This window comes from Leopardus geoffroyi, chromosome E1, assembly GCF_018350155.1.
Source record: "Leopardus geoffroyi isolate Oge1 chromosome E1, O.geoffroyi_Oge1_pat1.0, whole genome shotgun sequence".
NCBI lineage: Eukaryota > Metazoa > Chordata > Mammalia > Carnivora > Felidae > Leopardus > Leopardus geoffroyi.
In genome coordinates, this window is record NC_059330.1 from 39078520 (window position 1) to 39094652 (window position 16133).

General features: G+C 42.6%; 1 protein-coding gene across 5 annotated transcripts in view; it reads left to right on the forward strand.

Annotated features, from left to right (window-relative positions):
• Positions 1 to 16133, forward strand: part of WIPF2 (WAS/WASL interacting protein family member 2) — a 49579-nt gene that overhangs the window by 27400 nt on the left and 6046 nt on the right. For 4 of the 5 annotated variants that reach the window (XM_045488749.1, XM_045488750.1, XM_045488751.1 and 1 more), the window contains 4 exons: positions 4920 to 5052; positions 5772 to 5888; positions 6221 to 6877; positions 15450 to 15659. In XM_045488749.1, coding sequence (XP_045344705.1) covers positions 4920 to 5052; positions 5772 to 5888; positions 6221 to 6877; positions 15450 to 15659 — 1117 coding nt within the window. Of the gene's footprint in view, positions 1 to 878; positions 1156 to 4919; positions 5053 to 5771; positions 5889 to 6220; positions 6878 to 15449; positions 15660 to 16133 lie in introns of those variants that run through there. The other variant, XM_045488753.1, reaches the window with a different exon arrangement.

Consider the following 16133-nt stretch of genomic DNA (forward strand, 5'->3'; position numbering starts at 1 on the left):
TAGTGTATTTTTAGCAGCAGGAATCAACTGATTGGGTGCATTAGAAAAGTGTGGATAGTAGGTTGGGGTTGAGACTGGAGACAGAAGGCTGTTACAGTTGAAAATCGAGAGTTTTGCACTAAGGCAGCAAAGATGGAAGAAATGAAGATGAGAGACATTTAGAAAGTAAAATCTTTTTTTTTTTAAGTTTGTTTATTTTGAGAGAGAGAGAGGGCACAAGTGCGCGCGTGCATGGAGGAGGGGCAGAGAGAGAAGGAGAGAGAGAATCCCAAGTAGGCTGTTGCGGTGCTTGAACTCACTAACCCGTGAAATCATGACCTGAGCCAAAATTGAGTTGGATGCTTAACAAACTGAGCCAGCCAGGCGCCCCTAGAAAGTAAAATCTTAAAGAGTTGGTAACAGTTGTAAGACTGAGGAAGAGGAAGGAAGTTGGAATGACTCTAGTTTGGGGGACTGAATGATGGTGTTGTTGACAAAGAGAAACAGGTTTGTGGAGGAGGATATGAACTCAATTTTGGATATGTTTAGTAATGTTTTAATAATTTTCTCTTTACAAAAGTAATGAGTAAGAAATTTATGAACTATGGCTTGGATGCCTGGCTGCTCACTTGGTAGAACATGGGACTCTTGATCTTGGGGTTGTGAGTTTGAGCCCCATCGTGGGCATAGGATTTATTTTTAAAAGAAAGAAATTGGGGCTCTTGGGTGGCTCAGTTGGTTGAGCGTCTGACTCTTGATTTCAGCTCAGGTCATGATCGTAGGGTCAGGGGATCAAGTCCCACATTGGGCTTTTAGCTGACAGCACGGAGCCTGCTTGGGAATCTTTTTCTCCCCCTCTCTCTGCCCCTTCCCTGCTCTCTTTCTCTCTCTCAAAATAAATAAACATTTAAAAAAGAAATGTATTAACTATGGATAAGTATAAAGTATAAATATAAAGGATTATACTTAATCCAGTGATTCATAATAGTTTTGTGTATATCCGTCCCCTCCCTTCCTCCCTTTTATCTTCTACTTTTTTAAAAAGGAGGCTGTGCTGTATATACATACTGATTTGTTTTGTTTTCTTTTCCCCTCCCCCACACTGCTATGCGTACTGAGTTCTAATCTGCTCTCACTCATTAATACATCGTGAATGACTTCTCACATCATTAAATGGTTAGTGCTATCATTAAAAAAATTTTTTTTACTGTATTAAAAATGTGGAAAAAATTAGAGTGCCAATAAAAATAGAAAATGTTTAACTATCAATAATTAACCTTTGTTAGCATCTTACGTTTTACATATTTATGATAGGAAAACTAGAAAATTCAAGTAAATATAGAGAAGTATTACCCCAAATTAACTTTTGTTAGTACCTGTGTATATCCTGCAGATGTTCTATATAGATGTACCTTGAAATTTAGCTACTGCTTTTATGGAGTTCTTTTTATACATCAGGCACTGTGATAAGCTCTTGAAAAATGTTTTTTTTTTTTTTTAATTTTTTAATGTTTATTTTTTTGAGGAGAGGGGGGATAGAGATGGGGGAGGGGCCCCTGAAGCAGGCTTTAGGCTCCTGAGTTGTCAGCACAGAGTCCAATGTGGGGCTCAAACGTACCAACCTACCAACCACAAGATCATGACCTGAGCCAAAGTTGGGCGCTTAACCAACTGAGCCACCCACCCAGGCACCCCAAAAAGTGTTATTTCATTTAATTTTCAAAACTACCCTATGAGATAGGTTCTATTATTTTTCCTGTTCTATAGAAGAGAAAATGAATCCAAATCCTCTTAAGTGTATTGTTTTATAATCTTTTTTACTTGACTATGTCACACATTTACTGCTGTGTAAAGATATTTACTGCCACATCTTGAAGAACTTAACTGGCATTCCCTTCTATGCTTGTGCCATCAGTGTTCCCTTATTGAACTTTCGATTATTTTCACTTCTTTGCTATTATAAAGTTTTTTGCAATTATTAACATGTTTGTATACTTCTCTAGTTTTTTTTTTTTTTTTTTAAGTTTTCATTTATTTTGAGAGAGAGAGACACACACACACACACACAGCATGAGTAAGGGAGTGACAGAGAGAGGGAGAGATACAGAACCCCAAGCAGGTTCCATGCTGTCAGTGCAGAGCCCAGCATGGGGCTTGAACCCACGAAGCCATGGGATCATGACCTGAGCTGAAATCGAGAGTTGGGACACCTAACTGACCTAGCCACCAGGTGCCCCTCTACTTGTTTTCTTGAAGTTAATTCCTGGAGATAGAATTCTTGTGGTAGACTTTCTGAAGATGTTTGATACATAAACTACTTTCTAGAAAGATCATACTAATCTGTCTTACTCCAGGTGATACAAGAGTACCTGTTTCCCTGAATTGTTATGACCACCATAAGACAGTTACTGTTCTTCACATTTTTTTGAGCAACCTCAGTGTGTCAGGCACTGTACAACAGTGAGCAGTGGATGCTGCCTTCTGCAGCTAGCAGTCTCCTGTTAGAATTTTACCTTTTACCAGTTTCATTGGTAAATGATGATACTGTGTTTTAGCCTGAAAAATTTTTTTTGTGGTTGAATTTTTTTCGTATATGCTGGTTCTCTGATTTCTTTTACGCAGTTCATATCCTTTGCTTATTATCCTGTTGATTTATAAGTCCTCTTTATGTTAATGCTCTGTAGATTTAGGACATTATCTGTATGTGTTACAGATGATTTTTTCTTCCAGTATATCATCTGCTTATTATATTCCTAAGTAAATAAAAGTCTTTCGGTCTTTCCCTATTTTAGTTGTCATATTCTTCCCTTTATGTGTTTTTCCATATAGTACTTATGTGAGTTTTTTTTTTTACATTTACATTAAAAAAATTTTTTTTAATGTTTATTTTTGAGAAAAAGACAGTGCAGGTGGGGGAGGGGCAGAGAGAAGAGGGAGCACAGAATCTGAAGCAGGCTCCAGGCTCTGAGCTGTCAGCACAGAGCCCAGCATTGGGCTCGAACTCATAAACCTTGAGATCATTACCAGAGCTGAAGTTGGACGCTTAACTGATTAAGCCACCCAGGCACCCCTACATTTACATTTTATAACTCAGCTAGAATTTGAGAAGAAGCTGTGAGGTAGGGGTTTAACTTTATGATTTTTTCCCCAAATTAACCAGTTATTATCAGTAGCTTATATTTAATAATCAGTGCTTTCTGCACTGCTGAAATACACTTTTATTATTTCTTACATAGAGCTAGGTTTGTTTATGGACTTTCTGTTTTGTTCCATTTATCTAGCTGTCTGTCCCTGTGCTCCCCTTGTAGTCGATTCTAGCTTTTGGTGGCGCAAGTCCCATTTTCTTAGTTTTTTTTCCCTCTGCTTAATCTTCCAGATGGATTTTAGAATCCTTTTTTTTAATGATTTCCAAAAAATTCCATTGTGTGGTTATTTTTAAAAGCTATACATTTAAAAATTTTGTAAGGAACATGGTATGTATGATGTGTTTCATTTTAGGTATGTGTGGGATATTCATTTGGAGATGTCCTGGAGACATTGGCACACATGGGTATGAAGCTCAGGGCCAGAAGTGGTGAGGAGATAGAAACATTAGAGATACTAGGGCTTATCAGTGGTATTGAAACCATGGGACTGGATGAGCTTGCTTGGGGAGGTTTAGATGGAGGCTGAGGATAGGGCTCTGAAATGGCATTTAAGAGGTAGGTGGAAGGTGAACAACTCAAAGATAAATATATAGGGGGCTCCTGAGTGGCTCAGTCGGTTAAGCGTCTTGACTTTGGCTCAGGCCATGATCTCGTGGTTCTTGAGTTCAAGCCCCGCATCAGGCTCTGTGCTGACAGCTCAGAGCCTGGAGCCTGCTTTGGATTCTGTCTCCCCCTTGCTCTCTGCCCCTCCCCCACTCATGCTCTGTCTCTCTTTCTCAAAGATAAATAAACATTAAAAAAAAATTCAAAAAAGAAAAGAAATATGTTGTTGGAAGAGACCATAGGGAAAGTGGGAAAGGCATGGGCTTTACACAATCAGACCAGCTCTGCATTTTCTAACCATGTGACATTAACTTCTCTACACCTTCACTTCCTCATTTTTGGAATAGGAATAATATGGTCTATTTTATAACATTGTTTAGAAGATGAAGTAATAGGGAAGCAGTAAGGTCTGTTAGTTGAGATAAGATGGGCATTTTAGAGTCAGTGTCTGGGTTTGGATCTTTGCTTTCCTATGTACTGGGTGTATGGCCTCAGGGAACTATTCAACTATTCACTTTCCAAATGAGTAATGATAATAATACTTCATAAAAATATTTCAAGATTTATTTATTCTTTTTATTTTATTTTTTTTAATTTTTTTTTTTCAACGTTTATTTATTTTTTTGGGACAGAGAGAGACAGAACATGAATGGGGGAGGGGCAGCGAGAGAGGGAGACACAGAATCGGAAACAGGCTCCAGGCTCTGAGCCATCAGCCCAGAGCCTGACGCAGGGCTCGAACTCACGGACCACGAGATCGTGACCTGGCTGAAGTCGGACGCTCAACCGACTGCGCCACCCAGGCGCCCCAATATTTCAAGATTTAAATGAGATAACAGAAGTAGCATGCTTAACTTGAGGCATAGTAGGGACTCATTATTTGCCTTGATACGTATAAAGCATCTAACATACAAGCCCAGCACACAGGTACTTGGTGTTAGTGTAGGCCTCCTTTCAGAAGCTTCTTAACAGGAAGGAGACCACACCCTTTGCAGAAGGCACAACAGGGGAAGGACTAAGAAGAATGAAAGTGAAGAATGAAAACGTGCATTGGTAGTGATATTTGGCGCAGGGTCTGATTAGGTTAGAGGGGCATTAATGAAATCCAGTTTGGCTTAAGGTATTTATCCCAACCTTGTGGTGAAGGGAACTATTTAGGATGAATAGTTCTATTTTCCCCTCTCCCTCCAGGCAAACACAGAGCCGCCCAAGCTGAGTAGAGATGAGCAGCGGGGTCGAGGTGCCCTATTACAGGATATCTGCAAAGGGACCAAGCTGAAGAAGGTGACCAATGTTAATGATCGGAGTGCTCCCATCCTTGAGAGTGAGTCTAAGCTTCATTTCCTAGTGAGCCACCAGGGTCCCAGGATCAAGCTGGAGACTTGGCTGGCCTGTCATTTTTATTGTTGGGCCTTGAGTGGGAGAGTTTTGTCCTTTAGGAGAGTTTTCTTTGAATGTTCTTTGGCCATCTTTGCCTCTGTTCATTTGAATATCTTAGAAGTTTCTTTTTTGACCTTTGGGAAGTGTTCTCTAGGGTAAGATTCTCTTCTACTGTAACTAGTGCTTGTTAGGGTATATCTTTGGCAGTTCTCTGAGGAGACCACTGTATTACTAAAAACCACTAAGCTGAAGCCAACGATGATTTCTATAATTGTCACAGGTGTCCATTCAGATAGGCCTCTGGAGAGTTGTTCACACCTGGGTCCCTGAGTCATTGGCCCCCTTACCATCTGGGACTTGGAGAGACACTCCTCTGAGCCTGTCTTTATCCTGGTTTTCCCTCTGCCTTTCCTAAATAAGGGAAGTTTGGCTTCTTTTTCCTTTTGTTCTTTTTCTTTCATCACAGTGTAGAATTTTATCTCCACATGAAGCTGTGGATCTGAGAGGCCTAGCAATTTTATTTTTAATTTAAATGCAAAGGCAAAAGCAAGATTGGTTTGTTTGCAAATTAAAGCCCAAATAGAGGAGGGGTTTCTCCTCAGGATTGACTTGGTCACCAGCTTGGAGCATGTGAAGTAAAAACCCTAATGGTATGCTTTCCAGAACCCAAAGGAAGCAGTGGTGGTTATGGCTCTGGAGCAGTTGCCCTGCAGCCCAAGGGAGGTCTCTTCCAAGGGGGAGTGCCGAAGCTCCGACCTGTGGGAGCCAAGGATGGTTCAGGTATCTGAGCAGTACTTTATTAGGATATTTCCCAAGTGCATTAATTTCTAACTAGTCCCAAGTGGGCCATCTAGGGTTAAGGCATGTGGTAGAGGTGGGAGAAAGGAGAAAAGGGAGCAGGGGAGGGGTTACAGAGTAGAATAAAGCCAAAGCTGAGGGATTAAATAAAAATGTGTTCATCTTGTATCAGCAGTATTTGTTAGTGGGCCCTGAACCTGAAACCAGATTGAAACCCAGAACTATACAGGCATTTACCTGCTACCATGCAGGTTACTCTAAGGAGGCTGGGTGAAGGATATACTGACCAACATGTATGTATGTTGTATTTGTAGAGAACCTAGCTGGTAAGCCAGCCCAACAAGTCCCCAGTTCTCGAGCTGCTGCCCCAAGGCCACCGGTGTCTACAGCCAGTGGGCGCCCTCAAGATGATACAGACAGCAGCCGAGCCTCACTCCCAGAACTGCCCCGGATGCAGAGACCATCATTACCGGACCTCTCTAGGCCTAATACCACCAGCAGTACAGGCATGAAGCACAGCAGCTCTGCCCCTCCTCCACCACCCCCGGGGCGGCGGGCCAACGCTCCCCCTACACCTCTGCCTGTGCACAGCAACAAAGCCCTAGCCTACAACAGAGAGAAACCCTTGCCGCCCACACCTGGACAAAGGCTGCACCTTGGTCGAGAGGGACCTCCTGCTCCACCCCCAGTCAAACCACCTCCTTCCCCTGTGAATATTAGAACGGGACCAAGTGGCCAGTCTCTGGCTCCTCCTCCTCCGCCTTACCGCCAGCCTCCTGGGGTCCCCAATGGACCCTCCAGTCCCACTAACGAGTCAGCCCCTGAGCTGCCCCAGAGACACAATTCTTTGCATAGGAAGACACCGGGGCCTGTCAGAGGCCTAGCGCCTCCTCCACCCACCTCAGCTTCTCCCTCGCTACAGAGTAATAGGCCACCACCCCCAGCCCGGGACCCTCCCAGTCGGGGAGCAGGTAAGTGCCTGGAAGCACCTTTTTTTTCTATTAGATGGAGAATTGAGTTAATTGTCTCATCCTTTCTCCAAAGCTCTCCTTCAGCAATTGAAGAGAAAAAGAATTCACTTACTCATTCAATAAGTTTATTGAGTTCCTTTTTATGTGTCGGACTGTGTTAGGGAAACAGCAATCAATAGAAAAGACAGAAGATTCCTGTTCTCTGGACAGTCAAGCAAATTAGTAAAAAAAAAAAAAAAAAATTAGAGAAATACAAAGCAGAGAAGGAGGGGAATAGTATCTATGGGGTGGAGGGTGGTGGTGATATTTTTATTGCAGGAGTAGGGTATGAAGTGACAGTCTGGCAAAGACCTGAAGACAATAAGCTAAGCAGTTTCTGGGAGAACAGCTATTGCAAGCATTGAGAACAGCACATGCAAAGGCCCTGAGACTGGGGACATCAGGGAGGCCATCTTGGCAGGACTAGAATGAGTAAGGGGAAGAGCGGCAGGACATGGAGATCAGGAAGCTAGATTTCCTCGAGAGAATACTACAAGGCTTTATCATGACTGGGATTTACTTGGAGAGATGCAGAGCCACTGGAACCATGGGAACAAAGGAGAAGCATTGCTTCAGATTTTATTTATTATTATTTTTTAATTTTTAAAATGTTTATTTATTTTTGAGAGAGACAGAGAAAGCGAGGGAGGGGCAGAGAGAAGGAGACAGAATCCCAAGGAGGCTCCGTGCAGTCAGCACAAAGCCTGATGTGGGGCTCAAACTCACAAACTGACAACATGACCTGAGCTAAAATCAAGAGTCAGGATGCTTAACCCACTGAACTACCCAGGTGCCCTGTTGCTTTTGCTTTGAAAAGGATGACAAACTCCTGTGTTGAAAACAGACTGCCTGAGGACAAAGTTGGCAAAGGAGACTCCTTCTGAGGCTGTTGCAATAGACTGGGCAGATAGGATCACAGCAAGTTTGGGGGAAGAAGACAGGTGTTCACTTCTGGACAAGTCAAGTTTGAGATCCCTGTTAGCCAAACACCAATTCATTATTTTCTCTTGGATGTCTGTCATACTTTGAAGTTCAGGGGAGAGATCTGGGCTAGAGAAATTTGAATGATATTGAAAACCACGTGCTGGGTGAGCTCACCAGAGGAGCTGATCTAGGTAGAGAAGAGGTTGAGGCTTAAGGCCTGGGGTCCTCCTATATCACAGAGATATATAGTAGCGAGCAGAGGAAGCTGAGAAAGAGCCTCTAGTGAGGAAGAAAGAAACCCAAGAGAATGCTGGAAGGATGCCAGGATGGAGTCATCAGCTGTGTCCGGGGCTGAAAACAGAATGACATTGGTGTTAGCAACTTGGAGTCATTGGGGGTCCTGCAAACAACATGATACCCTTTAGAGTAGTTTCAGTGGAATGGTGGAGGATGAGAGTAAAAGTCTAACTGGGATGTGTTTGGGAAATCTGGAATAGGAGGAAAGGAATTGGAGATAGCAACGTAGAAATCTCAGTTTGCTTCAAGGGGAGTGGGGTGCAGATAAATGGAATGGTTGCTGGAGGAGGATGTGAGAGTGAAGGTTTGGACTCCTCCTCCCCATGGTGCAGTAGAAGCAGGGGAAATTGCTTGAGTAATGTCCTCAAGAAGGCTAAAAGGAATGGAATCTGATCCATAGGTAGGAGATTGGCCTTAGATAAGAACACCGTTCTTCTATGGTAACCAGAGGGAAGGTAGAATGCATAGGCATAGAAGCAAGTGGGTAGGTGGGTGTAGTGATAGGAACATGCGCAGAGTTTCTTCTGGTTTGTTTCTAATTGGCGAAATGGAAAGCAAGGATATCTGCTGTGAACAAGGGGTGGGGGGAAGGAGAGAGAGGGCATGAGTGGCTGTCTAGGGGTGTGCTGGGATAATCAGCAACATGAAAGGCCCACTCAGGGTTAGGAGCCATACACTCAAAGTGAGATTAGCACAGTGTGTGTCGAGCTGTGCATTGCAGGTGCTGAGTGGGGCAGCATGGTATTTAACCAGGGTTAGCTTTTTTAGGCATGTGTGATACTAAGGGAGAGTGGGTCAAGGAAGCTAAGGGTTTAGGTCAGGGACTGATTGTAACAGTGGACCTTCGGCCTAAATTGGGTGAGCAGGAGACTAAGGAGCTCTCGAAAAGGTAGAAGAGGTTGTGTAATCTTTTTACAAAATAGCATGACTGAAAGTAGAGTGAGGTAGATCATGAAGCTCTCTGGTGCCTTCCTAGACCCAGGAATTTTGGCTCCCATGTCCTCTTGTATCATTGGACTTTGAGCCACACCCTCCACAAATGGCTTTTGAGCTTTTATTTTATTATTATTTTTTTTAGAGAGTGCATGAGCCAGGGAGAGGCGCAGGGAGAGAGAGAATCTGAAGCAGACTCCACTTCCATCATAGAGCCCAACTTGGGGCTTGATCTCACGACCCTGGTATGACTTGAGCCAAAATCAAGAGTTGGACACTCAGCTGACTGAGCCACCCAGTTGCCCCGGCTTTTGAGCTTTTAAACAATCAGTCCTTGCTGATATAGATCATTGATGAAGAAATTAAGTGATCCAGAGGCCGTATAACCTGTGCTGCTGGTTGGTGAGGTACATAGAGATTTGTACTCTAGGAGCTGGCAGTCCAGCCTAAGCTGTCATATAGTACCTGGTACGTTCCTGATTCCTTGTCTCCTTGATTTTAGCCATAAGAATCCTATTCCTAAGGTGGCCTTTGATTCTATAAAATTTAGGTTTAAAAAAAGTCTTTTTAACTTAGGGACTTAAAAAAAACCTCTTTAAGTAGAGCCCATATCTACCTAACTCCATCCAGAAATAGAAGTGGGGAAAAAATGTAATTTCTGTGGGTTGAACTGAGTAATTTTAATTTATTTCTCAATTTGATTCAATTTAATTTATTTTAACTAGGCTGTAGGCCTAAAGTGGGGCGTGAACTCACTACCCCGAGATCAAGAGTCACATGCTCTACTGACGTGAGGCAGCCATGCGCCCTGAACTGAATAGTTTTAAATGTCTGTGTACTTCTTGCTTCCCACTTCTCAGTTCTTTCTTTGGGGTTTCTTTAGAAGAATGTGAAGTTACGAGCCTTGTTCTTCTGTCACTTAGCTATCACCAACTTTGAGGCCTGGTGGAGGCCTCAGCAAGCTTTCCTTTTTTTTTTTCCCCCTTTCAAATTTTAATTTATTTGTTTATTTTGAGAGAGAGGGAGGGAACATGAGTGGGAGAGGGGCAGAGAGAGAGAGAGAGAGAGAATCCGAAGCAGGCTCCCCACTGTCAGAGCAGAGCCTGATGTGGGGCAAATAAATAAATTATCTAAAAAATAAATAGGGGGAGGTGCCTGGGTGGCTCAGTTAGTTAAGTATCCAACTTCTGCTCAGGTCGTGGTCCCGTGGTTCATGGGTTTGAGACTGGCATTGGGCTCTGTGCTGACAGCTCAGAGCCTGGAGCCTGCTTCGGATTCTGTTTCCCTTTCTCTGCCCCTCCCCTGCTCACTCTTGCACTCTCTCTCCTCTCTCTCAAAAGTAAACAAACATTAAAAAAAAACTTTCATATAAAAAATAAATAGGGGTGTCTAGGTGGTTCAGTTGGCTCAGGTCATGATCTTGCAGTTTGTAAGTTCCAGCCCTGCTCCAGGTGAGCTCGAGCCCCACTTCAGGTGAGCCCCACTTCTCTCTCTCTCTCTCCCTCTCCCTCTCCCTCTCCCTCCCTCCCCCTTCTCTCTGCTCCTTGCTCACTTGTGCCCCCCCATAAATAAATTAAATAAATTCAAGTTAATTAATAGTGTAATATTGGTTTCAGGAGTAGAATTTAGTGATTGGTCACTGACATATAACATCAAGTGCTTAACACCCATTTAGCCCATCCCCCACCCACCTTCCTCTATCAACCCTCAGTGTGTTCTCTATCATTAAGAGTCCGTTAGGAGGGTGCCTGGGTGGCTCAGTTGGTTAAGCATCCAAATTCAGCGCAGGTCATGATCATCTTACAGTTTGTGGGTTTGAGCCCTGCATTGGGCTGTGTGTGGACAGTCAGAGCCTGGAGCCTGCTTCGGATTCTGTGTCTTCCCCAGCTCATGCTCTGTCTCTCTCTCTCAAAAATAAAGAAAACATTTAAAAAAGTTTTTAATAAAAAAGAATAATTTAAAAAGTCTTGTTATGTTTTGTTTCCCTCTTCCCCCCCCCCTTCCCATATGTTCATCTGTGTTGTTTCCTAAATTCCACACATGAGTGAAATCATACGTTATTTGTCTTTCTCTGAATGACTTATTTGGTTTAACATAATACACTCTAGCTCCAGCCACATTGTTGCAAATGTCAAGATTTCATTCCTTTTGATGGCTGAGTAATATTCCTGTGTGCATGTGCGCGTCTGTGTGTGTGTGTGTGTGTGTGTACACACATCTTCTCCATTCATCAGTTGATGGACACTTGGGCTGCTTCCATATCTTGACTATAGTGAATAATGCTGCTGTAAACATTGGGTGCATGTATCCCTCTTTGAATTTGTATTCCTTGGGTAAATACCTAGTAGTGTGATTTTTATAGGGTAATTCAATTTTTAACTTTTTGGGAAACTCCACACTTTTTTTCAGAGTGGCTGCACCAGTTTGTCCTGCCACCAACAGTGTAAGAGGGTTCCCCTTTCTCTGCATCCTCACCAACATATGTTGTTTCCTTTGGTGTTAATTTTAGCCATTCTGACAGGTGTGAGGTAGTATCATTGTGTTTTTGATTTGTATTTCCCTGATGATGAGTGATGTTGACTATCTTTTCATGTGACTGTTAGCCATCTGAATGTCTTCTTTGGAAAAATGTGTATTCATGTCTTCTGCCTGTATCTTAACTGGATTGTTTTTTGCGTGTTGAGTTTAAGTTCAACACTTATTTTGGATAGTTTATTTTTCAACACTATTTTGGATAATAACCCTCTATCAGATATGTCATTTGTAAATATATTCTCCCATTCCATAGGCTGCCTTTTAGTTTTGTTTATTGTTCCTTCTCTCTGCAGAAGCTTTTTATCTTGATGAGGTCCCAGTAGTTCATTTTTGCTTTTGTTTACCTTGCCTCTGGCAACTTGTCTAGGAAAAAGTTGCTCCAGCCAAGGTCAAAGAGGTTGCTGCCTATGTTCTTCTCTAGGATTTTGATGGTTTCCTGTCTCACATTTAGGTCTTTCATCCATTTTGAATTTATTTTTGTGTGTGGTGAAAGAAAGTGGTCCAGTTTCATTCTTCTACATGTCAGTAACCAGAGCAACAGTTCTTAGAGTGATAATACTGAGAAAAAAATGAGGTATCTTAATCAGAGATCATGTCAGTATTGGCTCTCTTTGTTGTGTGACATTGGGCAGATCGCTCTGATTCTCTGGGTTTGTTTCCTCTTGTGTTCACAGTACCTTCAGAGGTGGTTATAAATAAAAGTATGTATGAAAGTGCTTTGTAAACAATAGTATGCTGATAACCGTTAGTGGTTTTCCGCAAGGATTTCCAGGTAGTTCATGGATATATCTCTGTTACTCAATCATATAATGACAGTATTATATGATAATGTAGTTTTGTTTCTATATGAATTATTTACATTTAAAAAAGCATGGAGTCTTTTGTCTTCCCAGAGTGCTCAAGGATCAAAAATTGCCACGTGTTGGTCTGTAGAGTTTCTGAATTTTTTCTTTGCAGAGTAAAATACTATTTTTAAGGGATTTTTTTTTTCTTTTAAGAATCAATACTACCCTTCCCTCAAAATTAGGTTTATCTTGGTCTACAAAAGGGTGATCTCCCACCGCAGGGTTTCTTTTACAAACTACTTCTTTCTTAGGGTCCTTGGGTCCCAGCTCTGTCACTTGAAACAGTCTTAAAATTGGATGTGACAAAGAGCCCAGAAACTTATTGGAGATGGCAGAACCTGGTTGGGATGCCTGGTCCCTCACGGAGGGTGCCAAAGGAGCAAGCAGGCTGCTCTTGGTCCTGCTCTATTTGGCCAGTCTGGGTTGGCTATAATCACTGCCACCTGCCCAGTGTCTAGCTGGTGTCCTTTTGAGCCTGGCTAATGTTGCCTGTCTTACACTTCCTGGCACTGCCCTAGAGTAGAAACAGACTCTTAGGGCCCTGAGAAATCTGGGTTTTAGAGAAATATTTTGAGGGTGACCTGAAAGGGCTTTGGTTTGGGCAGATTTGAAATGCAAATAAGGTTCAGAGATCTGCTGCTAGGTGCTATTAAGGAGATTTCTCTTTTATTATTGCCTCTAATAGCCCCTGTCATACTTAAACCTTGAAAAGAGGGAGACATTCAGAGTGTATTTTAGGAGAATTGCAAACCAACATTTACTGGGCCTACAGTGCTGGACCCTTTGTCTACATACATCATCCCATTACTGTTTTATGCTTAGCTATGGTCACTCTACAGAAATTCTGACAGTAATTTAGAAGGAATAAATTGAAGATACACTCTTGGGGTACCTAGCTGGCTCACTCAGTAGAGCATGTGACTCCAAGGGTCATGAGTTCAAGCCCCACATTGGGCATAGAGTTTACTTAAAAAAAAAAAAAAAAAAAAAGATACACTCTTTCTCACTAAACTAGTGTTAAGCTGAGTTGTCTCTCCATGTATTATTTAGGTAACAGCTATTTATTGGATATGGCATTGGTGCCAAAAGACACACTTCCATCTCAGTGGGTTACAAATTTTGGGGGGAGATAAAATACATAGTATTTGGTGGTAGTTATGAAAAGCAGAGTGGGCACAGTGGAAAGAGCAGATGTGTGCTGAGTCTGTTAGATCTATGGCCTCAGACAAACAGGCTGAGTCCCAGTTTCCTCATTTGTGAAATGGGGATAATACCACATAATTTGCAGGAGAGACTGAAGAGTTTTTAAAGATTTAATGCATATAAAGTGCTCAGGACAGTGCCTGGAATATAATGGAAATGAAATAAATGGTAGCTACTATTTTTGCTAGTTAATGAAAAGAATAGAATAATATAACATAAACACCTTAGAAACTATTCCAGTGATGTTGACATGTCTTCAGACGTGTTTTTTATGTTCTACTTAGTGGCACATTTTTGTCTTTTTTTTTTTTTTTTTTCAACGTTTATTTATTTTTGGGACAGAGAGAGACAGAGCGTGAACGGGGGAGGGGCAGAGAGAGAGAGGGAGACACAGAATCGGAAACAGGCTCCAGGCTCTGAGCCATCAGCCCACAGCCTGACGCGGGGCTCAAACTCACGGACCGCGAGATCGTGACCTGGCTGAAGTCGGACGCTTAACCGACTGCGCCACCCAGGCGCCCCATTTTTGTCTTTTAAGAGTGAATTTGATTTTTGAAAAGACGTAAGTACGAATATTTTTGTTGGTAGTGGTACGACCTCAGAAATGAGATATGAACATCATATAATATTTATGGATGTGTCTGATTAGAAACTGGGTTTGGAGGCAATTCCCAAAGAGGCATTCCCAATTTTTTGAGCAATTAGATTATCATTGGAGATATGTAACTTCTGCAGATGAACATACTACACATATTTTGAGAATCACTCATTTTAGTATGTACTACTAAGTGTTAGAATAAATGACAGAGCCTATAAATGCTGTGGGAGAACAAAGAAGAGGGGATTAGAATAGAGTGCATTGCTTTGGGAAAGCCTGTAGAAGATAGGGCTTGAGTTGAACCTTAAAGGAGAGGTAGGGTTTGGCAGTAAGGGAAGAGGGATGGTATTTCCGAGTCTTTTGGGCCAGTCACAAGAGCAAAGCGTATGTAGTTTGGTTTAGTCAGCAAATGTTGATTGCCTACCTAACTGTGCGCTGTACATTTGGCTGAGCTTGGGAACTCAGATGAATGGACAACTGCTCTGACTTAGTGTCCTGGGGAAGAAGCACATAAAATGAACAACTATAATACAATATAGTAGTGTAGTAGAGAGGTACAGAGGCAACAGTGTGAGTGTGGAAGAGGGGCACCCAACCCAGCCCTAGGAATCAAGCAAGGAAGAGGAGATGGTGAGATCAGGCTGACTGCTGTGCTAAGTTACTGTGTAAGAAAGGAAGATGATGGGATGAGACTCAGCTGGGGTTGAAGCTAAGGATTTGAAACTTCATGATACAGGAAATGCAAAGTCCTTGGAAAAGTTTGAGCAAGTATTTGGGGACATTAGTGAGTTGGTATGCAGCATGGATTGGCTTGATAAGAGATGAGAAGCAAGGAGGACATTTGGGAAACTTTTTGCAATAAAACAGGCTAAATACGAGAAATCTTTGAATTAGAAATGTGGAGGAAGGCATGGAAAGGCAGGGAAAAGAACACGAATAGGCAGAGTTCTTGGCTGACTCGTCACAGGAAATGAAAAAGGTCACACATTCATTCTGAACTTTGGGATCTGATAGAATGTTGCTGCTGTTAAATAGGGGTGACAGGAGGGTGAGTATGATACTTGAAATGCTGCCCGGGTGCTCACAGAGCCTGGCTCTTTGGGAAGGCACCAAGACATTTAGTGTGTGTCTCTTAACCCGCCCCCCACTCCTCACCATCTCTGCATCGCAGTCTAACTGCTTTGGATTTTCATTGCAGCTCCTCTACCCCCACCACCCATGATCCGAAATGGTGCCAGGGATGCTCCCCCTCCCCCACCACCATACCGAATGCATGGGTCAGAACCCCTGAGCCGAGGAAAGCCCCCACCTCCTCCCTCAAGGACGCCAGCTGGACCACCCCCTCCTCCTCCACCACCCCTGAGGAATGGCCACAGAGATTCTATTACCACTGTCCGATCTTTCTTGGGTGAGTAGCAAGCTGTTTTAGTCTCACAGTTCCTGTGGTGACTTCACTAATTCCAGTGGCCACTCTAGAATGGGAATGGTCACTGGGTACCCTTTGTTGACAGCAGTTCTTCTCCTAACTTCCTCTCGGACTTCTGGGCCTTTGCAAATTGACATGCCTTTCCTTTTGCAAATTCTAGGCATGATTGCTTTGGAAGAGATTGAAGTAAAATCAGTAGGTGTTGTGTTAATAACTCCAAAGCCACTCTCTTGCTCCCCAAGGATCATTTGTGATTAACTTTTAGGTCAGAGACTTTATCCTCTTCAGGATTATTCAGGCAGGAATTATGTATCTTCCTAGGAAGGAGAGGGCCTTTCTGGACCTTTAGAAAACAAACAAAACACATCACTGTGCACCACATTAATCTAATAATACAAAGCCACTGCCTAGCTGTGTTACTTTGAGGAAGCCATTTCATTTCTCTGGGCCCCACTT